The 24,835-nt window shown below is 38.1% G+C and overlaps 2 protein-coding genes across 4 annotated transcripts; one reads left to right on the top strand and one right to left on the bottom strand.

Annotated features, from left to right (window-relative positions):
- Nucleotides 1–511: 511 nt before the first annotated feature.
- LOC142617692 (myosin-12) lies at nt 512–20,471 on the top strand. Its single transcript, XM_075790646.1, has 39 exons — nt 512–649; nt 1,511–1,654; nt 1,748–1,893; nt 1,988–2,144; nt 2,220–2,278; nt 2,384–2,543; nt 2,624–2,773; nt 2,852–2,988; nt 3,092–3,238; nt 3,525–3,626; nt 3,694–3,751; nt 3,831–3,932; nt 4,023–4,060; nt 4,339–4,465; nt 4,549–4,719; nt 4,804–4,935; nt 5,029–5,135; nt 5,425–5,485; nt 5,607–5,784; nt 6,298–6,503; nt 7,111–7,230; nt 7,357–7,455; nt 8,648–8,863; nt 9,421–9,560; nt 9,640–9,741; nt 16,977–17,082; nt 17,279–17,338; nt 17,417–17,476; nt 17,593–17,763; nt 17,962–18,117; nt 18,194–18,400; nt 18,480–18,629; nt 18,711–18,781; nt 18,884–18,983; nt 19,066–19,122; nt 19,212–19,268; nt 19,584–19,664; nt 19,910–19,992; nt 20,077–20,471. Exons 1-39 carry the CDS (start codon nt 512–514, stop codon nt 20,198–20,200), a joined length of 4,680 nt encoding a protein of 1,559 aa, XP_075646761.1. The 3' UTR covers nt 20,201–20,471.
- Nucleotides 20,067–24,652, bottom strand: LOC142617693 (N-acylphosphatidylethanolamine synthase). 3 transcript variants are annotated; one of them, XR_012841021.1, is made up of 6 exons: nt 24,317–24,646; nt 24,093–24,220; nt 23,875–23,960; nt 23,270–23,407; nt 22,175–22,267; nt 20,067–20,179 (listed from the first exon to the last, which is right to left on the bottom strand). XR_012841021.1 is itself a non-coding variant. In XM_075790648.1 (5 exons), the coding sequence occupies exons 1-5, from the start codon at nt 24,529–24,531 to the stop codon at nt 22,280–22,282; spliced, it is 573 nt and encodes a 190-aa protein (XP_075646763.1). In that variant the 5' UTR covers nt 24,532–24,646; the 3' UTR covers nt 22,176–22,279. The 3 variants fall into 3 exon arrangements, 2 of the variants coding, with proteins under 2 accessions (XP_075646763.1, XP_075646762.1); XM_075790648.1 differs by lacking the exon at nt 20,067–20,179 and having other exon boundaries at nt 22,176–22,285; XM_075790647.1 differs by lacking the exons at nt 20,067–20,179; nt 22,175–22,267 and adding an exon at nt 22,345–22,952 and having other exon boundaries at nt 24,317–24,652.
- Nucleotides 24,653–24,835: the final 183 nt, after the last annotated feature.

Raw genomic sequence — 24,835 nt, 5'->3', positions numbered from 1 at the left:
ATTGTAGGTACACAGACCAGTACACAACTGACCCAGCTACTAATACTATATTTCAATGATACAGTTTAATGGTTCTGAGGGCTTCTCTGAGTGCCAAGTCAGCATCCTATGTGGAAGGAGCAGAAAAGTTGACAGCTTGACAAGGATTGAGTGAGGGAGGCAGGGGGGGAGGTGAGGAGTAGCTGGCTACTCTGCCTTTTGCTTTTTGTGTTACACCACTGGCATTTCCTCTGCTTTTGAATTCCTTTTTAACATTCTTTTCTACTTTCAGGTGTTGCAATATCATTCCTTAAAGAACAACACCATCATCCTCCAAAACTCTCTCTCTCTCTCTCTCTCTCACACACACACACACACTCATCTGCTTATGTTCACTCTCTTTTTGAATTTTGATGATCATATAGACTTTTAGCTATGGTAAGCTTCCTGATCATAGTTTTCCTTCAGTTTTAATTTACTGACATTTTTATCTATAAGATGTTAATTAACTTTTCTTGCGCTTATATGGACGATGATCCAGGGAAGCCCAGTGAACATCATTGTTGGCTCACATGTGTGGGCAGAGGATCCTGAGGATGCATGGATCGATGGTGACGTCCAAGAAATCAATGGCAGAGATGCCACAATTGTTGCCACTAACGGCAAAACTGTATGCTTCTGCCACCTCCCATATTTCTGGAACTCATAAAACCCCTTCATTTATTTATTTCTTTATTCACTTTTATCATCTAGCAAGACAGATTTTTGTCCATCCTTTTATACTCTTCTATTTTTTGGTAAAGAATCCTTTCATACTCTTCATGTGAATATAACATGCACTTTCAAACCGTGTACATAACCTCATAGGGCTCCTCTGTAGGCACTTTGTATAACTTTACTGGAAACGACAACAAAGCTTATTGGATCCTCTACAGACTAGTTAGTCACATGTATTTTACTAATAGTGAAAAAGTAGAAAAAATTAACTCCAGGACACAAACTTTTAAATGAAAACATAAAAGGTAGAAGATCTATAAAACAACCCATCACAACATAAATTTATGGTAGTAAGGTTTATTGTAAAGCGTGCATGATTTAAGAAACAATAAAACAGGATTTCAATAAGAACTGATGAGCCTCTAATAAGTATTCCTGTTGCAATGGAGAAAACTCAAAGAAAGGGGTCGTTAAGCACAAATTTGTTTTCTCAACTTAAAATAGAATTTATAATTTAGTTGGACTGTCAAGATGACTATTTAACTTAAAAATCCATCTGCCACTAAAATTTTATTTGGGAGAATCAATGAGGATTTCTGTAGCTGATGAAGTTTAAATTATTGACATCTCAAACAGCCTTGCATGATTTTCTTTTTTGGGTAAATTATACACGCACCAGGTGGATCTTGAACTCATGATCTCACCCTCCATCAAGCACTTGCAAGGCAAGGAGGTGCCAATTGAGCCAAAGCTCATTGGCCAAACAGGATTGCATGATATATAAACTAAACATAGGCATTTGCCTCAATTTCAGGTAATTGCAGACATTTCTAGTATATATCCAAAAGACACAGAAGCACCACCAGCAGGGGTTGATGACATGACCAAGTTAGCTTACCTCCATGAGCCAGGAGTCCTATATAACCTTGCCTGTCGATTTTCCCTCAATGAGATATATGTGAGTAACTACCACCTACCCAACACCACTGTAGTGAAGTTATTTTGTAATGAAAGATATAAGCAATCTGACAGGTAATGATGAAATAAACAGACTTACACTGGGAACATTCTAATTGCGGTGAATCCTTTTCGGAGACTGCCACACTTGTATGACATCCACATGATGGAACAGTATAAGGGAGCTGCCTTTGGAGAGCTAAGTCCACACCTTTTTGCTGTTGCAGACACTTGTTACAGGTATATAAACAGTGTACAAACTGGCTTTGGCTCAACCAGAGTATTGTGCTTATCTTCGAAGAAGTAGAATTGACTCATTAATTTCACATATCAGGGCAATGATAAATGAACAGGGAAGCCAATCCATTTTGGTAAGTGGAGAGAGCGGAGCTGGTAAAACAGAGACAACAAAAATGCTCATGAGATACCTTGCATTTATGGGGGGCAGATCTGTTACAGATGGAAGAACAGTAGAACAACAGGTTTTGGAGGTGAGTTTGAACTTCTGTTTGTAAATTAAACTACTTCCAATTGATAATTAAACAGTAATTTTTTCACATCTTCAGTCCAACCCAGTCCTGGAAGCATTTGGCAATGCCAAAACTGTGAAAAACAATAATTCAAGGTGATATACTTTGACACACTTTATTCTATTACAGAGACTTTTTTATAACTTTGTTAGAATAATTTTCTCTCTGGCTCAACTTACAATAATCTATGGTTTTACCAGTCGTTTTGGTAAATTTGTTGAGATTCAATTTGATAAGCACGGAAAGATATCTGGTGCTGCAATTCGGACATATCTTCTTGAGAGGTCACGTGTGTGCCAAGCCTCTGATCCAGAGAGAAACTATCATTGTTTCTACATGCTCTGTGCAGCACCACCAGAGGTGACCTCCGTACATTTTCCTACTCAGCAAATAAGTCAGGCAAAACAAACATTTAGCTGAACTATATTGTCGCCTTACAGGATGTTAAGAAATTCAAGCTGGGGGACCCAAGAACATTCCATTATCTTAATCAATCAAATTGTTATGAAGTAGCAAATGTAGATGATGCGAGAGAATACTTGGAGACGAGAAATGCCATGGATATTGTGGGGATCAGCCCGGATGAGCAGGTGTTGAGCCTTTCAATGTTAATAAATTGAAGATTTCCTGTCCATCAATAAAATTAACAGAGATGGTGCTATCTGTAGGATGCTATATTCCGTGTGGTGGCTGCAATTCTACATCTTGGAAACATTGACTTCATAAAAGGGAATGAAGTCGATTCTTCGAAACTGAAAGATGAAAAATCAAAATTCCATCTTCAAACTGCCGCAGAGCTCCTCATGTTAGAACTCTGATCTATTTGGACCACCCTAAAAATATATATATATACACACACACACACATTCTAATGATGCCTCTCCATGGCCTCCTGTATGCTTTTTCAGGTCTGACGCGAAGATGCTAGAAGACTCACTCTGTAAGCGTGTCATAGTGACTCCAGATGGTAACATTACAAAACCACTGGACCCAGGCCAAGCTGCCCTAAGTCGTGATGCCTTGGCAAAGACTGTATACTCCAGATTGTTTGATTGGTAAGCAAACTAGACACTAACACCTTAATTAATCTGTCAATAGCAAATAGTGATGTCATCCAGGCAAGTAGCAATAATACTCCATCATGAAAATTTAAACATGTCTAACACAGCCAAGTTCAAAGTGAAGCAAAGTTACATAGGAAACCTGATACCAGCTCAACAAATAGGCAATCATGACTGTCTCAGAACCAAAACCAATTTGATTTCTAATTTTTTCAGAAACAGATTTTATTTGACTGGACAAGGAATGAATTAAACTGAGTAAATTCTTGAACTATGGCAGGATTGTGGATAAGATAAACAGTTCAATTGGCCAAGATCCCAATGCAGTGAGCTTAATTGGAGTCCTAGATATTTATGGCTTTGAAAGCTTCAAGATCAACAGGTACATAATCAACAGAAAAACATTTTTACAATCTACAGAAAGATATATTGAACATTCCTTTTGGTAGTTTTGAGCAGCTATGTATCAACCTCACAAATGAGAAGTTGCAACAACATTTTAATCAGGTTAGAATGACATTATAGGTACAGTTCGAGCATCATTATACTAAAGTAATTTTATACTAACAGGCATCTTTCATAACAGCATGTATTCAAAATGGAGCAAGAAGAGTACACAAAAGAGGAAATAAATTGGAGTTACGTAGAATTCGTAGACAACCAGGATGTTTTGGATCTTATTGAGAAGGTACCAACTCACAAAGACCATTATATGTCCAACTAACACAATTTATATCTATTACATGGCACATGAAATATTGATTATATATCCTTACAGAAACCCGGGGGTATAATCGCTCTTCTTGATGAAGCCTGGTACGCATTTTTTCTACATGCAATATCATGAATATCTGTATCTAGAAACAGATGAAAGTCACCTACTTATAAGTTATGAAGTAATTAAGCAGGTTCTAAACCTTGCACCAATGGCACATGCTACCTTAGGTAAAAGGAGACATTGTCTCTTCCTGACACCAAAAATAGAAGAAAAAATAGCAGAACTAATAAAACATTGAAAAACAAAGAAAATAAGAGATAGAGATAATACATCAATATTGAAAACAAGGATACAGACAAGTTAACTTCTGCTGCAGTATGTTTCCCAAGGCAACCCATGAGACATTTGCACAAAAGATGTATCAGACATATAAAGGACACAAGCGCTTCAGCAAGCCAAAACTTGCCCGAACAGACTTCACAATCAACCATTATGCAGGAGATGTAAGTGAATTTTTCATTTACACCACCATCCAGCTAAAGACAATAAAATTTGGTTTCTCATGTTAAAGCCTTATGCTCTGCAGGTCACATACCAAGCAGACCAGTTTCTTGATAAAAACAAGGATTATGTTGTAGCAGAACACCAAGCACTACTAGATGCATCCAAGTGCCCATTCGTCGCTAATCTTTTCCCTCCGCTACCTGATGAGACATCAAAGCAATCTAAATTCTCTTCCATTGGTACCCGTTTCAAGGTAAGCCCTTTTCCATAGTAGCATTATCAGATCTTGTAAACCCTGAGACCCTGACTTACTCTTGACTTGAACTTCAACAACCAGCAACAACTACAAGCTTTGATGGAGACACTGAACACAACAGAACCACATTACATCAGATGTGTAAAGCCCAACACAGTTTTGAAGCCTGGAATCTTCGAAAACTTCAATGTCTTAAACCAGTTAAGATGCGGGGTAACTAAAATTCCTCTTCTACCCCACAGAATAAATTGTATTTATCATATGTTGCACTGGTTGATAATGTTCCTTCAAATGGTATTGTTGCAGGGTGTATTAGAGGCTATTAGGATAAGTTGTGCTGGGTATCCAACAAAAAGATCATTTGATGAGTTCCTCGACCGTTTTGGAATGCTAGCTCCAGATGTTCTTGATGGGTATAAACTTCTAAATTTAGAAAGTAAAATACTTATCTTCAGATTTTGTTTCACATCTTTATTCTATAGGATAGGAAGGAAGCCAGGACCTCAAGTTGAAGGCTACAGTTCCCCTATTGAGCTGCATGCTCTAATTAACAAATACATACCTTAGCAAATACTCACATGCAATCAGGCAGACATTTTGGATATAAATAACATTAATATAATTTCATTTTAGATGAATTTAGCAATATGATTTTGAGTGTGTAGTTTCAAATTTGATAATCCACTGCTTTCTTCTATGCAGATCAGACGAAAAATCAGCCTGTATTGCCATCTGTGACAGAATGGGCTTGAAGGGCTATCAGGTCACTCTACACTTGGACCTACCTATATGACATGACAATAGTTAGGATCATTGTGCACAAATTTCTCAAGAAAATTTTCATTATGTATTCTGATAGTTGCCTCCCTCATCCTGTATTTCAGATTGGGAAAACAAAGGTGTTTCTTAGAGCTGGGCAGATGGCTGAATTAGACGCGCGGAGAACTGAAGTCTTGGCTAATGCGGCCAGACGCATCCAAAGGCAAATTCGAACACATCTGACCAGAAAAGACTTCATCGCCCTGCGATGGGCTACTGTTAATGTACAGAAACTTTGGAGAGGTTATACTCTTTTTCCTATGTTATTCCATGTTGCATCATAGCACATAAATCAAAAAGTGTCTGTTAGAACTACCAAACCAGATTGGTTCACCCTCCTATAATAGACAAAATGTAGGCTGCTTCATTTAGCAGTGTGTAATTAGGTATTTGGGTTAGATTTCTCAACCCCTCAACCCATATCTGTTTATTCTCTTGTACTCCATCATCAGGTTGGTGAATTGGATTTCAGTTTGAACCTATAGAAAGGTCTTGATTACTTTGTTGTCATGCCTGAACTAAATATACAGTGTTGGCCCTCTTCCAGGAAATTTAATGTTAAGGCAATTTCAATAACCTGACTATCACCATTTCAGAGCTCTTTTCCCCTTTGGTTGTTTGAGCTTGATATACATTTCTGGTTTAAGCTTTTGAAACAATTGACTCCTAATCTATTTTGAGAAACTACCAACTATGACAATTATTGCTGGAAATAAATGTAAATTTGACAATTTCTCTTGCCTCTTCCATATGCAGCGCAACTAGCACGTAAGCTGTATGAACAGATGAGAAAGGTAGCTGCTTCAATCCGCATACAAAAACATGTTCGTGGTCACACTGCGAGAAAATTTTACACAAAATTACTAGCATCAGCAATTGTTATTCAAACTGGGTTACGAGCAATGGCAGCTCGAAATGAATACAGATACAAAAGAAGAACAAAGGCTGCAACCATCATCCAGGTAACTCCTCTGGCTGGGATAAATCACTAAAACATAAATGCAGGGCTGCATAGGAAAATGTTAAGATTGGAAATTATATTGCATCTGAAAATTTCATAATCAAGGATATTGTTGGAACAAGAAATGAAATTTAATATTTGATGATACTTAGAAATGCAACTTCATAGATTGGATGTCTTCATTTAAGAAAGTTTTTTAGAATTAAAAATAATAAAGGAAAAAATTTCAAGATTCAAACGAATAAAAGCAATTGTGAAAATACCGATTCATACAAACTAGATTTAGATCTCCTATTGCATGCAACAACAAAGCCTTAATCCCAAAACTTTGGAGTCGACTAAAGATCCTCAAAAGATTAATTGGTTGGACACATGTATTTTTCTCTCCCCTTCTATCCTATCCCAAACCATACTCTTTGTTACTCCCTTCCATGTCCTTTTTACTACTTCTATTACATGCATGATAAATTTTATCATTTGTCACATACTATAGATGGATTATAATTCAAGCCATCTGAGAAAGGTTTATATTCCAACATTGAATCATTCATCAATCAACAACCGTGGAGTACAATTATTGATTATGCTATTACTCGTTCTTCTGACAGACTCAATGGAGAAGATTTCAAGCTCTTTCTACTTATAAACAGCAGAAGAAGGCAAATCTTACACTTCAATGTCTTTGGAGAGCAAGGGTTGCAAGGAAGGAGCTTAGAAAGCTTAGGATGGTGAGCTTTACTTCTCATATAAGCATATCCTGGCACTTCTCTCCAATTCTTGGCTTGATCTATTCTCTTAAGACTAGATTTATCTAAATTATGTGCATAGTAAAAACAAGAAACTCTCTGATGCAGGCTGCAAGAGAAACAGGGGCACTTAAGGAGGCTAAGGACAAGTTGGAGAAGCGTGTTGAAGAGCTAACATGGCGACTAGAATTTGAAAAACACTTAAGGGTATATATCTCCATCAACTACAAATATGTGAATAGGTTGGCGCAAATCCAATTACACAAAGTCAAAAAGTATATCATTAAAGCAATGTGAATAGATTTTGACTTACTACCATCCTTTGTAGCTAGGCAATACCTCTTCCCCATTTTTATAGCATACTACCACCATTTGATGAAAAAGGAAAAACAAATAAAACAAATGACATTTGATTTAAAGCATATGCTAACTAGTTACATATCCTGATGTAGGATCTTTTAGAATTCAGCACTATACTAGGTCTATTAATGAGTTTTGAGTAAGGATTGATGTTTTTTTTTTTTTGATAAGTAAGGAGTGATGCTAAAGAGTATTAGGTTAGAAAAGAATGACAATTGATGGCTGTTTTGGGGTGAGAATAAACAGAAAAGAAAATAAATAAAACACTAGGCAATCACACCTAGGCCTTCCTAAGCAATCACAGCTAGGTAGGAGAAAGCAATCACCCTCAAAACTTAAATAAGCTGCTGAATTTTATTAATCAATCACCATTCAAATAACAATGAATACAATAAAGCCTTTATATAGGGGCTATTGTTAATCCCCTCCCAGAAGTATTTCAACTCTAAATAACATATTCCTAGAATGACTAGGAATAATAATAACAAACAAAAGAAGGATGTAATAGCTCCTAAAATAAGACTCATGGGCCTCTAGGACAGCCCATTCCATAAAATATGGAAATTACCAAATTGTCCTTATTCTAGTAAACTTAATTGAAACTGCTCCAAAGCTCCCCAACCTAAAACACTCAATGCTAAGACTCAATAATAACTAAAATAACCTATTAAAGGTGTCAAGAAAGTCCGACATCAAAACTAGACCACAAATCTTGATTCTTTTGGTATTTAATCTTGTTTTCCCTTGATCTCTTTCTTGTCCATACCATATCCACAGTTCTAGCTGGGGAGACTCGGCCATTTTTAACACGTCTTTTCAATTGTAGTTTCAATTTAATTCATCTAGATTTGGTTCAAAAAAACCCTGAACCACATTCACTGAACACATTTAAATTGTATCACATTTTCCAAGTTTCTGTCACCATATTCAGTCTAATCAATTCTACAGCAGTCCAGATCAACTGGAACATGTCAATTTGATGCTGAGTCCATAAATGAGTTGGTCCACTATAGGTTCATCAGAAAAAAATGTTTTGCAGATTGATCTTGAAGAGGCTAAAGGACAAGAAATTGCAAAGTTACAAAATGCTTTACATGAAATGCAAGGGCAACTGGATGAAGCCCATGCTGCAATCATTCGCGAGAAAGAAGCAGCAAAGCTAGCCATTGAAGAAGCTCCACCAGTCATTAAAGAGGTTCCAGTTGTGGACAACACCAAGCTGGAGTTACTAAGAAATCACAATGAGAAACTGGAGGTAACTTCCAAAAACTCTCTTTTAGCATTATCAGCAACAAATAACTTATGATCTACATAGTCACATAAGTATTGGACCATGACAAAGGAGAAAATATTCAGGAAAATCTGAATATAAATATAAAAGATCAGAAAATATATATATGAAGATATGCCTGAAGTAGGCTTGATATCTCCTTTTTCAAAGTAATACATGAAAATGTAATTAAGTATAGTGAAAGAAAACTTATCTCTCTAACATAATCTATTAACAGAAATAAAAGTCCCTTAATAGTTAAAGAAAAGGAAAAAGAATTTCTGAATGTCGAAAGCCCTTGTGCATGATATCCCCACACAAGGTTACATCTGTTTTTACGCAGCTATATGTGGATAGTGGCACCATGGATGAGAAACTAAAAGTGAATGTAAAACCTTTAGATAAAAAATATCAAACACAAAAGTTTGTTTAGAATGGGAGATACCAATGCATTTGTAAGTGAGCATACATCTGTATAAATTCATGGAAAGATTTTGCAGTTAACAAATATGGTGACATGTGGCTTACATAAATGTGTGTAGGGTGAACTCGGAGAGCTGGAGAAAAAGATTGAGGAATTTGAGGAGAAGTATTCCGAAGCTGAAAAAGAGAGCAAAACAAGGCTAAAAGAGGCAGAAGAAGCACAGCTAAAAGCAATGTTACTTCAAGAGACTATTGAAAGGTAGTCAACTAAGAATTGGTCATGACGATGTCTCTATCATCAAAATCTAGGGTTTACTAACTTGTATTTATAATTCCAGATTAGAATTGAACTTATCAAACCTTGAATCTGAGAATCAGGTTCTACGCCAACAGGCTTTGGTAACATCACCAAAGGAGGACATCTCTGAAGAACTGAGAATGTAAGTGCACACAATTTTTTTTTCATGGGCCCTCCTGCACAGGGGAGGGGCGTGAGTGGGGTTGTTAAGAAATTTGATAACTTTTTTACTATTTTGTCATGAGTAAACTTCAGAAACTTTAGGAAAATCTGAACAATTGATCTCTCAAGAAGATCAAAACTACGATGTTTGTCAAGTGAGAAAAGGAAAATGCCAGATATGAGCTCATTTTATTTTGTAGAAATCGGTAAACTTAAATTAGAAAATTGTGATTGACATATTTCTCTTTATCACTACTCAAGGTGGTGACAACAAGGGGACAAACATATATAAATCTAATTCAGGAACAACTAGGCAATGGACATTTAGACATATCATCAAAATAATTATTTTTAAACCACAGCTTTTCTTGAAAGTGGCTCCTTATCGAGTGAATTCACCAAGGGAATGATTTCATTTAAGTGATGTTAGAATATTCGTGTATGTGATGTGAGGTTGTTAAGTGGTCAAGTCCCACATCAGTTTGTAGTGCCAAGAGTAAATAGTTAATATAACATTGTTCTGGTCTAACATACTAACTTAATCATTTGGGTTAAGGCAGCGTTCCAACATGTTGTATTAAGCCCTTAGAAAGAGGCTCCCTAAGACTTGCATGGAGTTTGTGCAAACTAGAATAGGCTCATTTATTATGTGTGGATAAGCTTGTAGGTAAAAATGCCTCCTCTTCCCCTCCCCCACCCCCCACCCCCACCCCTCCCTCTCCCTATCCACCCTTCTCCACCTCACCTTCACCCCCTACCACATCCATCACCTCCTTTTTTCCCTTTTTTGCGCCTTCCATTTTCCTCCTCCCCTCCCTTGCTTCCCTCCACAGTTTGGGACTTTCCCTTATCCCTTTCCCCCTCCTCCATCCTTGCCTTCCCCATCCCCACCACCTCAGGGGTCTAACCATGTTTTGACTAAACTGCCTAAACTTGCACCTGCACCCTTAGCCACACCTATTACCCCCACCAAAGAAATTTCACAAAATATCCCTCCTTTACCTCAATCCTCGAACCACAGGGGCAGTAAAAGGTCATTTCGCATTGATGCCAAACTTTTCTCTTTTTCTTTTGACGGGAGGCGGTCTGATTCGTGTGCTATACATGAGACACATTGGGGTGTTAAGAGCCCTATTTGGGTTGGACATAGGGGTTTGGAGTGGATTCTTACTTGTCTTGCTGATATACGAGATTGGGTGCCTGGTAGAGCTGTTCTCTGTAAGAGACTAAGGGAAAATGGGAAGCTTATAGAGTTCTGTGGGAATTCTAACAAATCTGGTCTTTTTGTAGTTATTAGGGTTTATTTTGGAGGGTCTAGGAGAGGCTGTATCATGATACCAGCAAGTTACAATCGTGCTGGTTGGTCTTTGTTTCAGAAAGAGTTGAAGAGTTATTTCGTGCAAAACCGGCTTCTATGGCTGAAGCTTCCTCCATTAATGGTGGTGGTAGAGGTGGTCAGTCAGTTGGTGGTAACCAGAGTGGGAAATTTTTATCTACTTTTGGTATTCAGCAAAAGTTAAGGAATTTTGAAAAATTTGGAACAAATTTGGGGCAGAATGGGATTCCTGGAGATCCTAAAAAAAATGGTTCAGTCAAATATGGTAATGTTTCAGTCATTAATGGCAGACCCATGCGGGCTTTTTATTTTAAACTGACCCCAACTTCCCTGGCTTTAAGAGTGTGCAAGCCTGAGGGAGGGAAACGTAAGGTGACCTGTATGGATGCTGAGGAGCTCAGATGGCCCATGGTTTCAAGTGATGGGCCAGAAGTTTTAAAACACACAGGCGGGCTTGTTAAAGCCCAACCCATGGCTATAGCACCTTCACTTAATGAGGGTACGTTGGTCGAGCCTCTTTCTTTAAATGTTATTTCTGATGCCCAGTCTTCGTGGGTCCAAGGTGAGAGCTCAAGAGGGAGTTCGCGGGATAACTTTGGGTCGCCGATGACTGCAGCGGTGCCGGAATCAGAGGAAGACCACCCCGATGAGGTGGCAAAGGTGACGGAGGCTCCCAAACCTGGGTTTTCCAGCGAGGTGGTGACTTATCGAAGGAAGAGGGACGTGACCAATTCTCCGATAGCTGGTGTTTTATGGCATGTTTGGGAGTTTAGAGAGGGAGGAGAGTAGAGGGGAGTAGAGGGGAGGGAAGTAGTGGGGAGGAGAGTAGAGGAGAATGATTACCCTCCACCTTGTTTGGATGTTTTTATAATTAGTAAGGGAGAATGGAGTAATTAGCCATTCCCCTTGTTTTTAACATTGTAATTTTATAAATACAATAAGGGTAAATTAGGTAATTTACTTTATCAATAATTTTATGTGCTCTACTCTTCCTCCAAATCTCTCCAATTTGAGGGAATTAAAAATAAGGGGGTTGGAGGTAGTTAAAACCCCTTCAAACCCCTCCAAACCCCTCCCCCTCCTTCCTTAAAAAACTCCCAAATAAGGTAATTGAATTACTCCCCTTCCCTCTACTCTACTCCCCCTCTTTTTTTAAACATCCAAACAGGCCATTAAGGATAGGGTCGACGACGAGGCCAATGGGAATTGGGATTGTGGTTTCTTCTGATCTTCGACATCAGGGTGCTGCTCAAAACTCCTTTGCTCCTCTGTCGGGCCTAGGTAGCGAGAAGGGTCCCTGTTTTGGAGAGAGACACAACTCAACAATGGTTTCAGGTGAGAAGGAAGAAAAATGGAGTAATTCCTTTACTGAGCCAGGGTCGCCAGGCCACTTGGATGGGGCTGAGCTGACTCAGGTAGGGGCTGAGCATCTTCTTCTTCAGTGGAAGCACGGTGAGGTTAATCCCAGTGTGTTAATTCAACGAGAGGAAGAGAGTGGGTTTGTGGAGTGCTCACCTCTATCTAAATGGGATCCCTATGAACAAGAGTTGGAGGTGATTCAGGAAGTTGGTGAGGGAGAGGTTCGGGGGTCAGCGATGAAAAACTCGAAATGGGTTTGTAGCCTGATGAAAGATTTCTATAGAATTGTGGGATTTCCTATTGTTAAGCACAAAGATCAATGTCTGGCTCTGTTTCTTCTTCTTGAACAAGACTGTGTTGATGTTGTTAGTGGTGGGTCTGCTAGAGGTACTGTGAACTCAAAGCAGAAAGGGCTTAGAGAACTCAAAGGTTTAATTTCTTCTATTAATTATGATGGGGTAGCATCTAAGGGGAGGAACAGAGACTTCTCAGAGAGTACGGGAGTGATTACCAGTTTTAAATGAGTTTACGGATGCTATCTTGGAATGTTAGGGGATTAAATAATCCTCAGAAGCGAGAGGTATGCAAAAATCTTCTCAAGAAGAGGAAGTGTGATATAGTTTGCTTTCAAGGAACTAAGTTGTCTTCCTTAAACTCTTCTATTGTCCGAAGTCTTTGGGGTAGTCCGTTCCTTGATTGGGTTGCTCTAGATGCAATTAATACTACAGGGGGTTTTACTGGTGTGGGACAAGAGAGTTCTTGAAAAAGGTTGGTAGTGTTGTTGGTCTGCTTTCTGTTAATGTTTTACTGAAGGGAGTTTTAGATGATTTTGTGTGGGCTGGTTCTGGAGTGTATGGGCCCAATGATGATAATCAGCGGGGTGCTCTGTGGGAGGAGCTTACAAGGATGCATTCCAGATGGAATTCGGCTTGGTGTGTTTTTGGGGACTTCAATATCATTCGTTATCCAAGTGAGAGACTTGGTTGTGAGACCTTTAGTCCGGCTATGTTTGCTTTTTTAGACTTCATTGAGGCTAATTACCTTGTGGACTTACCTCTTGAAGGGGCTTCGTTTACTTGGTTTAGAGATTCGGGGACGAATTGTATGTCAAGAATTGATAGAACCTTAGCATCGGTGGATTGGGTTGATCACTTTGGCATCGTGTCTCAAAGGGTACTCTGTCGTGTAGTTTCGGATCATTGCCCTCTTTTGGTGGTGGCTAGTAGTGTTAGTAAAGGTCAGAGTGCCTTTAAGTTTGAGAATATGTGGTTGAAAGAAGAGAGTTTTGTAGAGAGGGTCAGTCTATGGTGGAATGGGTATTGCTTTTCGGGTTCCCCTAGCTTTATTTTGGCTCGTAAATTAAAAGCTCTTAAAGAAGACTTGAAAAAGTGGAATAAGGAGGAATTTGGGGATCTGGCCTTTAAGAAGAAATGTCTTTTATCTGAACTGTTGGGTTTGGATGCTAAGGAGGATTTGTCAGGTCTTTCTCAAGAGGACCAAACTCGTCGTATTCAAATTAAAGGTGAAATTGCACATCTTGCCTCCTTGGAGGAGATTCTTTAGAGGCAAAAGTCCCGGATGTTATTTGTGAAAGAGGGGGACAATAAAACTCGCTTTTTTCATCGGGTTGCAAACTCCTATAGGAGAACTAATCATATGAGGGGTATAGAGGTGGATGGTGTCCTCTATGAGAATGAGGAAGAGGTACGGTCAAAGATGGTCCTTTTTTATCAAAGTTTGTACACTGAGTCAGGTACTTGGCGCCCTTCTATGGATGGATTAGAGTTTGCTAGTATTGAGGAGGACGAGCGGCATGAATTAGAGAGGGATTTTTCTAAGGAGGAAGTGGTGAAAGTTCTTCAAGAGATAGAGGGGGATAAAGCCCCAGGTCCTGATGGTTTCACTATGGCATTTTTTCAAAAATGCTAGAGTGTAGTGGAAATAGATGTCATGGCATTTTTTTATCATTTCCATAGGAGCTTAGAGTTTGAACAATCTCTAAATGCTTCTTTCCTATCCCTGATTCCCAAGAAAAATAATGCTTTGAATATCAAAGATTTTAGGCCTATCAGCTTAGTGGGCATTATGTATAAGCTTTTGTCTAAGGTTTTGGCTAACAAATTGAGGCGAGTGCTAGATAAAATAATCTCGGAGTCATAGAATGCTTTTGTAGGTGGCAGACAGATTTTGGATTCAATGCTTATTGCTAATGAATGTTTAGACAGTAGACTGAAGTGTCGTACTCTAGGGGTGGTGTGTAAGTTAGACATTGAGAAAGTGTATGATCATGTGAATTGGGACACTTTGTTTTATTTGTTGGAGAGGATGGGCTTTGGGGATAGATGGAGGAGATGGATAAAGACTTGTGTCTCTACCGTTCGCTTCTCTGTTTTGGTTAATGGATCTCCTGTTGGTTTCTTTGGTAGTTCTAAAGGTCTCAGACAAGGTGATCCTTTGTCTCCCCTCCTCTTTCTTTTGATCATGGAGGTTCTAAGTCGTATCCTGAAGAAAACCGAGGAAGGTGGTTTCATTCAAGGATTTCAAGCAGATCCTATTAACTCTACCAGTATCCGTGTTTCTCACCTTTTATTTGCTGATGATACCATTCTTTTCTATGAGGCCTCTAGAGAGCTGATTCTTGCTATTAGGCTAGTTTTAACTTGTTTTCAAGCTTTTACTGGTTTGAATGTGAATGTGGGGAAAAGTGAAATTGTTCCTATTGGGGAGGTGCGTAACATTCAATCTTTGGCCAATATTCTTCAATGTAGGGTGGGCAGTTTGCCTATGACTTACTTGGGTATGCCTTTAGGAACTTCATATAAAACAGCATCTATTTGGAATCCAATCCTTGAGAGGATGGAAAAGAAGCTCTCAAGCTGGAAGCGGCTTTATTTGTCAAATGGCGGTAGACTCACCTTGATGAAAAGTACCCTTTCAAGCCTTCCAACTTATTACCTTTCCCTTTTTACTATCTCTAAAGCTGTGGCGACTAGATTGGAACGTATTCAGAGGAACTTCTTATGGGGTTCATTAGTTGAGTGTTTCAAATATCCTTTGGTGGCTTGGGAAAAAGTTTGCTTACCGCGTGAGTTTGGTGGTTTGGGAATTCGGAATTTGGCGTCTTTTAATCTGGCCCTATTAGGGAAATGGCTTTGGAGGTATGGTCATGAAACCACTCATCTGTGGCAAAAGTCATTGCCATGAAATATGGGGAAGTAAAAGGGGGTTGGTGCACTAGAGCTTGTCGTAGGGCTCATGGCTATGGGTTATGGCGGAGTATTAGTGAAGGGTGGGAAACTTTCGCAAAGCATTTCTCTTTTGTGGTGGGGGATGGTTCTCGTATCCTTTTGTAGCATGATAAGTGGATTGGAGATGTTCCTCTTAAATTTCTTTATCCTCAGTTTTGTTTGTGTTCAGCCAATAAGGAGGTCTTTATTGCAGATGTGTTAAGCCCTCCTATGGGCGATAATGGTAGAGTGTGGAGTTTAAGATTTTATAGGGAATTCAATGATTGGGAGTCAGCGGTTTCCTACTCCCTTCTTCATTTCATCCAAACCCGAACTCCTAGGGGTGGAGAGTGTGACAGGCTTAGTTGGGATTTTAATGGAAGTGGGAAGTTTGATACTTGGTCTTTTTATCATAAGATTCGAAATGCAGCTCCTTCCACTTTTCCTTGGAAGGGCATTTGGAAAGTTAAAGTTTCTAAAAGGGTGGTTTTTTTCATATGGACAGCAGCTCATGGTCAGATTCTAACCTTGGATAACGTTATACTTCGTGGTCGTCCTCTGGCAAATCGTTGTTGTATGTGCTGTTGTAATGCGGAATCTGTGAATCATTTGTTACTTTTTTGTCCGATAACTCATTCTTTGTGTATATGTATGCTTCGGTTGTTTGGGATCGATTGGGTCATGTCAGGTTCAGTTGTGGACTTATAATTTAGTTGGTATCATTGACTTGGGAAGCATAGGTCTGATATTTGGAATTTGGTCCCAAGCTATTTAATGTGGACTATTTGGTCTGAACGGAATAGGCGGTCTTTTGAGGATAAGGGGAAAACTGTGGTTCAATTATTAGAGTCATGCCAGCGGACCCTCTTTGACTAGTCTCGATGTTGGGGTTTCTCGGATTGTTCTACCCTTATGGATTTTCTTTCGTCTATTAGAATAGATTAGGGGCTGCTTAAGTCTTTTTGTTTCCTTTTTCCTTTGTTCACTACCGTGAACTCTTTGTATTTTTCTTGCTTTTCTCTTATTAATAATATTCTCTTCTTACTTATCAAAAAATAAAAAGAGGCTCCCTAGGGTATTAATGCTCAAATCTCACAAACCCAAGATCTTAACAAGTAATAAATACAGCCAATAGTGCAGTAGAAGTTACTCCAAGACATAAACCAACTACAAGATTTTATCTACTGTTCCACTTTGTCAAAATGTGTTGTTTAGGCCACTAGCTCAGCTCACAATGAGCTTTTGGAACATACTCAACATAGCACATTTCTGAAAGCTTTACTTTCGGTCCAGCCTCAAGAGTAAGATTGCAAGTCTGGAGTCAGAGAATGAATTGCTTCAAAACCAGGCAGTTGTGAAGCAGATAGCTACTCCTGAGAGGCCACTGCCACAAGTCAAGGTATAATTCCTTTTCTTTTTCTTTTTCTTTTTTGTTGGGGGGGGGGGGGGAGAAGAGGGTGTTAAAGAGGGTGCTTCCATTTTTCCTTTTTTGGTGAAGTTACTTCACTGCCAACCCCAAAAAAGTTGGCACTAAGGCTTGGTTGTTTGCGTGAAATTACTTCACTATTTGACACTATCCTTCGATAATGGTGCAGTGTTTGGACAATGGACATGACAATGGACATCAAACAGACGAAGAACTTCGAACAACAAAGGTATCGTGAACTTTCTTGGATAATAGATCATTAATGAATATACATTTCCAATATGATGAGTTTATTCCTTTTTTTCAGGAATCAGAACCTATTGCCCCCCTCCTAACTAGACAAAGATCACTCACAGACAGGCAGCAAGTATGTCATTGAAAGCTGAAATTATAAGCAGACACGCTGCAAATGTGGAAGTCTAAAACCTTTTTTTGTTTGGGTGGTCACTAATGAGTAAATTCATATTTATATCATTTGAACAGGAAAATCATGATGTACTACTCAAATATCTCATAGAAGATAAACGATTTGATAAGAATAGACCTATCGCAGCCTGTATTGTCTATAAAGCACTTCTTCAGTGGAGATCCTTTGAAGCTGAGAAGACAAATATATTTGATAGGATTATTCAAACAATTCGTTCATCCATAGAGGTAGCATACTTCTATTTTTATTTATAAATAAATAAGTAAAAAAATTACAAATTCTCTGGGGTGAGGGATAGAACCTGAGATCCCGAACCTTTTGTAAAGCTTGTACTGAAACGCATGCTTTCAGCATATTAAATTATGATAAAGTAATCAGCTTAATTTGACATGTGTAATTAATTTTTCTATGTTATATCATTGAAGGGTCAGGACAACATTGCTGATTTGGCATATTGGCTTTCAACAACTTCTACCCTTCTGTTTCTTTTACAAAGTACACTCAAGGCAAGCAATACATCCAGTTCAGCTTCTCATCGTAACCGAAACTCCCCAACCACCTTATTTGGCAGAATGGCACAAGTAAGTTTCCATAAGTGAATTCTTTTATACATCAAAGCTCATGTGAACACTTACAATTCTAAATATGTGATCTCAGGGTTTTCGTCCTTCTTCATTGGGCACGGGAATTTCAAGTGGCTACAGTGGAATGGTGGGAAAACCGAATGAACAATTGAAAGTGGAAGCTAAGTACCCAGCCCTACTATTTAAACAACATCTAACTGCATGTGTTGAGAAAATATATGGGATGATCCGTGACAATTTGAAGAAAGAAATCAGCCAGTTCCTTAACTTGTGCATTCAGGTAAGCATCTAATGTGTGCAAAAAATTTAGATGACAACAAATCAACATGCAAAACTAAACTCTTAATTATCATAAACAGGCACCAAGATCATCACGGGTTAGATCAATAAGAGGGTCATCTAAAAGTATCCATTCAAATATAGTTGCAAAGCAACAAGCATCAAACATACATTGGCAGAGCATTGTTAATAAGCTTGATCATACCTTGGGTTTAATGTCTGAGAACCACGTAAGCATAATCCACTCTTCTACCAGTTCTTTTTCTGGTTTTCCAAATTTAGCAGATTCATAGGATTTTTGTGATCTTCAGGTACCTTCAATGATCACAAAAAAGATCTTTAGTCAGGTCTTTTCATTCATCAATGTACAGCTCCTTAACAGGTGAGTAGAGTTTCAACTCCAATCTATACAAGAGAAGTTTCAGAAAGGGATTGAATTCAGTTTAAAACCACTCATCAAAGTACCAAATTTATGGTTTGGCAGTCTATTGCTTCGTCGTGAGTGCTGCTCATTTAGCAATGGAGAATATCTAAAGGCAGGTTTGCAGGAATTGGAACATTGGTGTCTCAAAACAACAGATCAGGTAATGAAAATTGTTTGCACTTTTTGCCAAGACTGAAAAGAGCAGAGGAGGAGATCGTTATACAATTTTGTTGTTTTTACAGTTTGCCGGATCATCCTGGGATGAACTCCAACACATAAGGCAAGCTGTTGGGTTTCTGGTAGATTTTCTTGAACCCGGATGATTTAGCCAATAAAGCTATTTAAAGCTAAAGATTTAGAATTATTTACATATGCTTAAATTTTGCAGGTGTTACATCAGAAAGCTCAGAAATCTTTGGATGAGATCACAAATGAACTCTGCCCGGTAACAGACTTAGTGCTACAATGAAAAGCATCTTGAATTTCTTTTAAATTCCCTTTGATAACCATTTCAGTCAGGATCTATTGATATGAAAATAAATAAAGATAACACTCTAATTGCGGTAATACTACTGCATGGATTAGTAGGAGATTTTCATTAAAAACCAAAATAAGAAAAGGCTCAAAGGCTTAAAAGTGTATATTCTAATCCATTAGTTTTTAATCAGATTTCTCAGCTATCCAATAGAGGATAAAATTAAATTCTTGACTAGTGACACACCTAGCTAATGGCTTTTCTTGCCTTTCCTATTCTCCATAGATATTGAGCATTCCACAAATATATCGCATAGGAACTATGTTCTGGGATGACAAATATGGAACCCATGGATTGCCTCCAGATGTAAGTACTCTTGCAAATTTTGTTATACTATTATAAATTTTATAATTCTAACATCATTTGAAATCATATGCTCTCTCTCGCGAGTTTCATTACTACGTACTAAGTATGTGGTTAGGAGACTTTAGATTACTTTGGATTATTTCCTTGCATTCCTTAACTTAAGAACAAGAGACAAGCATATTAGTATTGATGCCAAATTGGAATCTCGGCTTTTAATTGTGTGCAACAATTCTGGAAAATCTCAGGTAATTGGCAAAATGAGAATGATGATGGCAGAAGATTCAATTAATATGCCCAATAATTCTTTCTTGCTCGATGTTGATTCCAGGTAATAATTTACATTTACAAATTCTCTCCTACCCAATTTAATTCCAAAAAACAATGTTGATGGCATTGTTTGCAAAAATTTCAGCATACCATTCTCAATGGAAGAGATGTTCCGATCCTTGAGTGATATCAGCCTCTCTGACATGGATCCACCACCCATACTCCGACAAAGATCTGATTTCCATTTCCTGTTACAACAAACGGATTAGAGTTAGCACATTGATGTATTTAAACATGATGGTGTAATTACTTGCGCATTGTTGATTTTGCTTTGCCCATTTGCCTATTTGTAATTAGTTGCTTTTGCTTTTGTGGGGTGGGAGTGGAGAGAGTGATTGAGCGTTCAGGAATGTAATTTTTATTTATTATCTGTGTTTATTTTTTGTTCATATTGTGGCAATTGGAGTGAATTTTTTAACAGAGAATGAAGTAGTGAATTTGTATATTAAAGAGAAATGAGAAGGAAAATCTTATAAAGTATCTGCTTTGTATCAATTGAATTTTTTCAATGTATTTGGAAAATTCTAAGGGTTGATCAAGGATTGCTCACGGCTGTCATCATCCGCTTAATACAGCTGTGTAGAGTGGAACCATGCACCACAAAAGCCCAAACCTTCACGTGACTATCCTAAACAAGTAGCAAATACATATTGTTTCTTTGAACAAAGTACACTAGTACTATTGTTGTTTTAATGTAATCCAATCTCAATTATAGACTTAAGTGGACTAAAAAACAGCACACACTAACACATAAACACCATCTCTATTTCATTCATTTCATATGCCCTTTTCCCTGTTGCATTTTGAAATCCTAAGTCAAGAGTTTTGATGCTGAGTATCAGAATCTGCGTGTGCTCTTGAAGTTGATCATGAGAGGAATGCACACAGCAGACCTGAATATGTACAACCCCATAAACAACAGAGGCACTTTTGTACAATCCCACCCACAAGAACTGTGCTTCACAATAAAATCAAATAAATTTGAAAAAGAAAACTTCCCTGAAGTTACCATCCACTCAAGCAAGGTCCTCAAAAAATTTTATTTTAATTCTAAAGTTTTCTGCTCACATCCTTCAAAGCTCCTTGCATTTCTTTCCCTCCACATGCACCACATCAAACATTGAGGAATGGGTTTCCATATTTCACAGCTCCAATTTCATCACCCACTCCACCCCAAAAAGAGCAAAAACCAAATCCCATAAATCTATAGCATTAGGGCAATGCAACAATAAGTGGTCTACTATCTCCTCATCCCTCTTGCACATACAACAGCAGCTCACCAAAATAATGTTTCACTTCCTCAGGTTCTCCACTGTAAGGATATCCCCCAAAGGAAAAAAGCCACCTTATTGGGGACAAGCAGTTTCCTTCCACGGGAAACTGTCAGAAACTAAATGAGCTAATACTTTAAAATTAGATCAAACCTAAGTCCTCAAGCCACATCTTATGAGTCATGTACTTAATTATCATGGATGCTACTCACTGTTCAGTATAAACTGAGAAACTAAATGAGCCATTCAATATAAACTGAGAAACTGCAAATAAATAAAAGAAGTTGCTTATCACAAGCAACATTCTACAAAGTTATTAAAAAAACAATGATTATTCCATAGAATGGCACTCATAATCATTTCCTAATAATCATCCCAGAACTCCCAACGTCCAGTGCAAAAGGCACATCATTATTTGCTTGAGCTACCCAAGGATTGAACAACATTGTAGTTGACAGTTCAGGTGCAATCCACAGGCTTTGTCTTAAATTTTTGTTTTAATATCTCCCTCCCTCTCCCAAATCAACTTCAATACTTGTATCTTTCATCAGTAGTTCTTTGGGATCTCCATTTCCAGAATGTGTTTTGCTTCATCATTACCATTCCTTGTCTTTAGGCCAATCCCACAAAGACCATAAATGGTAGTGGCTTAAACAGCTGCTGTTAAACAGTCCAACAAACATTTCAGGAAATTTTTTGAACTTCTTCTATCTCAAAATTCAATGTTATGTCCACAAGAATACATTGGCACTAATTAAGCAACTGATGGAAGCAATGGCTGCGCGGCCATGGGAGAGAGGTTTCTGCTTCTTATTCTAACTTGCCTACCTTAACTAAGAAAGCAGCATAAAATGAGAAGGATCCTACCAAGATAAAAATAAAGTGAAGAAATGTTGAGATCCAATAGAATACCTGAAAGCCGCTTGGAGCAGAAAATAGGGACTTCTTTTAATTCCGACTCCATGTCCAAAATGATGTTTATGAACCCATCTTTGGTCTATTTCTCTGCCTCACACATCAGATCTTACATGAAAATAACACTAAAATGATGGTTTCATCCATTCAACACGAAGACAAATCAATTCTGAAAAGCCAATTTTATAGTTCTGCAAATTAACAAATCTACTCTTTATTGTGATTACAGAGATGTATATTGCATTTCCATAATGGAAAACAAGAAAGCCCAAAAGGATTGTCTCTGTTCTTAAACAAAGGAATTCATGATTAATTATGACCAAAAATAAAAATAAAAATGACTAAATCCTCAACCAAAAGAAAAGAATTTCCACTGTTAGAAACAAATTTTATGGTCAAAATGCAATTTATCTACTGCTCAACATGCTTCAGAGTAGAAATGCACAAGCCTGATATTTTCCTTCTTAAAATTGCAAAACTTTTACACCTTTGACTTCATAAAACTTTTAGAGAAACTCCTTAAGCTCTCCATTACAGTTTGAATTTGCTCAGAAATTGCAGCATAGAGACATCTCTGCGCTGCCTCATCCATTCCATGAGGGGAAGTCGTGGGCCATGCTACAGGAGGAAGTGACAAATTACGAGACAGAGATATTGCTGTCTGCCTCATTTTCGGGAGGTCAAATTCTATCGGCTCACCAACAACTATGTTGATGTTCTTATTACATAGTGGAAAAGGAGGCCTTCTACCACACAAAAAATTCTCAGGCATCACCTGGATAATAGAAGCAAATGAGAAGTTGGCCAAAACAAATAATTGGGACATTATCAAATCAAATGAAATCATCTTCGCCTGGACTTATCATTTATGACAACAGATTCAAAAAAAAAAAAAATTCAAATGCCAAAAGTTGTGTGCTACAATTACATAAACCAGTCCAAAAACAAAAACTCACAAACCAAGGGACTGTTTTACCAGCCACCCAATCTAACTAACTGGACCAAATTAAGTAATGGAACATGAAAAATATACAGAAATTGAAGAGCAGTAACTCATGAAAAAAAAGGGGGGGGAAATACTGTGAAAACTACCTCTTGAAAGCCATGATGGAAAATTGGCAAAACTATTGGGGTTACAGGGGCACGAGCAATGAGACTAGCAGTTCCCCATTTTAATCGTCTTATTGGTGCATCTACTTGGGACACTTTTCCCTCAGGAAATGTATGCAGCTGACCAACAGGAAAAATAAAATATTCAAATTCGCACCCAGAAGACAAAAATAAAATAAAATAAAATAAAAGGATTATTTTGAATCAAAGTGCAAGTCAATAAAAAATTTAAATAAAAAAAAAGTTCACCACAAATTTTGGTATCTATGATAACTTGAGCTCAAAGCATAACACAGCACCAATTTGATATTAATATCATAAAAGCAATTGATTCATTTTGCCTAGTGCTCAATGATCTGAACTAAAGCAATCATTAACCATAATCAAAGTAGCATGAACATTGAACACGGAGATGAAACATGAGAGAGATTGAATGAAAGGAACTGGACACGCACACACACGGCCACAGTAAAACTGCAAAAGAAACTGAACAAAAAATATAGGTATGCTTTTCTTTTCTTTTTCCAATTATTAATGTATATGAAGTAAAACTGGCACAATGTGAAGTAAAATAAATAAATAAATACCCATTGTCCATCAGCTAAGCGGTCAAGAGCTTCATTCATGTGTTCTTGATAAATTCCACCACCCCTAATTATAGGTATGCATTTTCCTGCACAAGAATTGATCTAATTTATTCGATTGAGAGGAAAAGTCTAATATATGAGGAAGTGAAGTTGAAATATAGCTATATTAATATGATTGATGTAGATGTAAATTAGAAGAGGGAGAGGGAGAGAGATACCAAGTCGGAAGAAGTAGGAATAAAAGGGATTCTTAAAGCAAATGTCGTCAGCAGCAAGAACCCATCGAGCCAAATTAGGGTCGGAGGTGGAGAAGCCCTTGAAACCCCACATAAGAGGATCGTCCAAACTGGGTGGTGTTGTTAGCAGCGTAGTAAAAGTGAGTGTGGTTGTTAATTATAAATAAATAAATAAAAACATAATGAGGAGAGGAAAAGAAACTGACGTTGACATGTGATTGCTAACAGTGAGGAGAGGAAGAGCAGAAGGTCTGGAGCGAACAAGACGAATGAGAGTATGAGCATTGTGAACGGAGGTAGTGTTGAAAATAGAGGCCACTATCTTTGCGAAACCTCCTACTCCCATCAACACTACCTTTCTTGGTATTCCTCCCAAGTGCTTCGCCCGCCCTGCCCACTCCATTTTCCGACCCAATCCCATCCCCCACTCCTCACTCACTCCTCCCTCCTCACTTCTCAGCTCAACTGCTTTTTTCTTTTTTTTTCTTTTTTTAGGAAACAAACAAACAAACAAACAAACGCCTCCACTGCCACGCCGCCCCCAACACACCAAATCATAACAATATTATTGCTGTTTCAAATAATCATTTATTAAAATTACTTTTCTTTTTTGGGCTTGAACCTCAATGTCAAGCCCATTTACATAAGTCTTTAGCCTCCCTTGAGCCCCACCTTCTAGTCAAGCCCATTCATTTACATAATAATTTTAATGTCAAGCCCAACTC

This window comes from Castanea sativa, chromosome 11, assembly GCF_040712315.1.
Source record: "Castanea sativa cultivar Marrone di Chiusa Pesio chromosome 11, ASM4071231v1".
NCBI classification, from domain to species: domain Eukaryota; kingdom Viridiplantae; phylum Streptophyta; class Magnoliopsida; order Fagales; family Fagaceae; genus Castanea; species Castanea sativa.
Note: the sequence above shows the minus strand (reverse complement) of the source record. Positions and strands in the feature narration are given on the sequence as shown.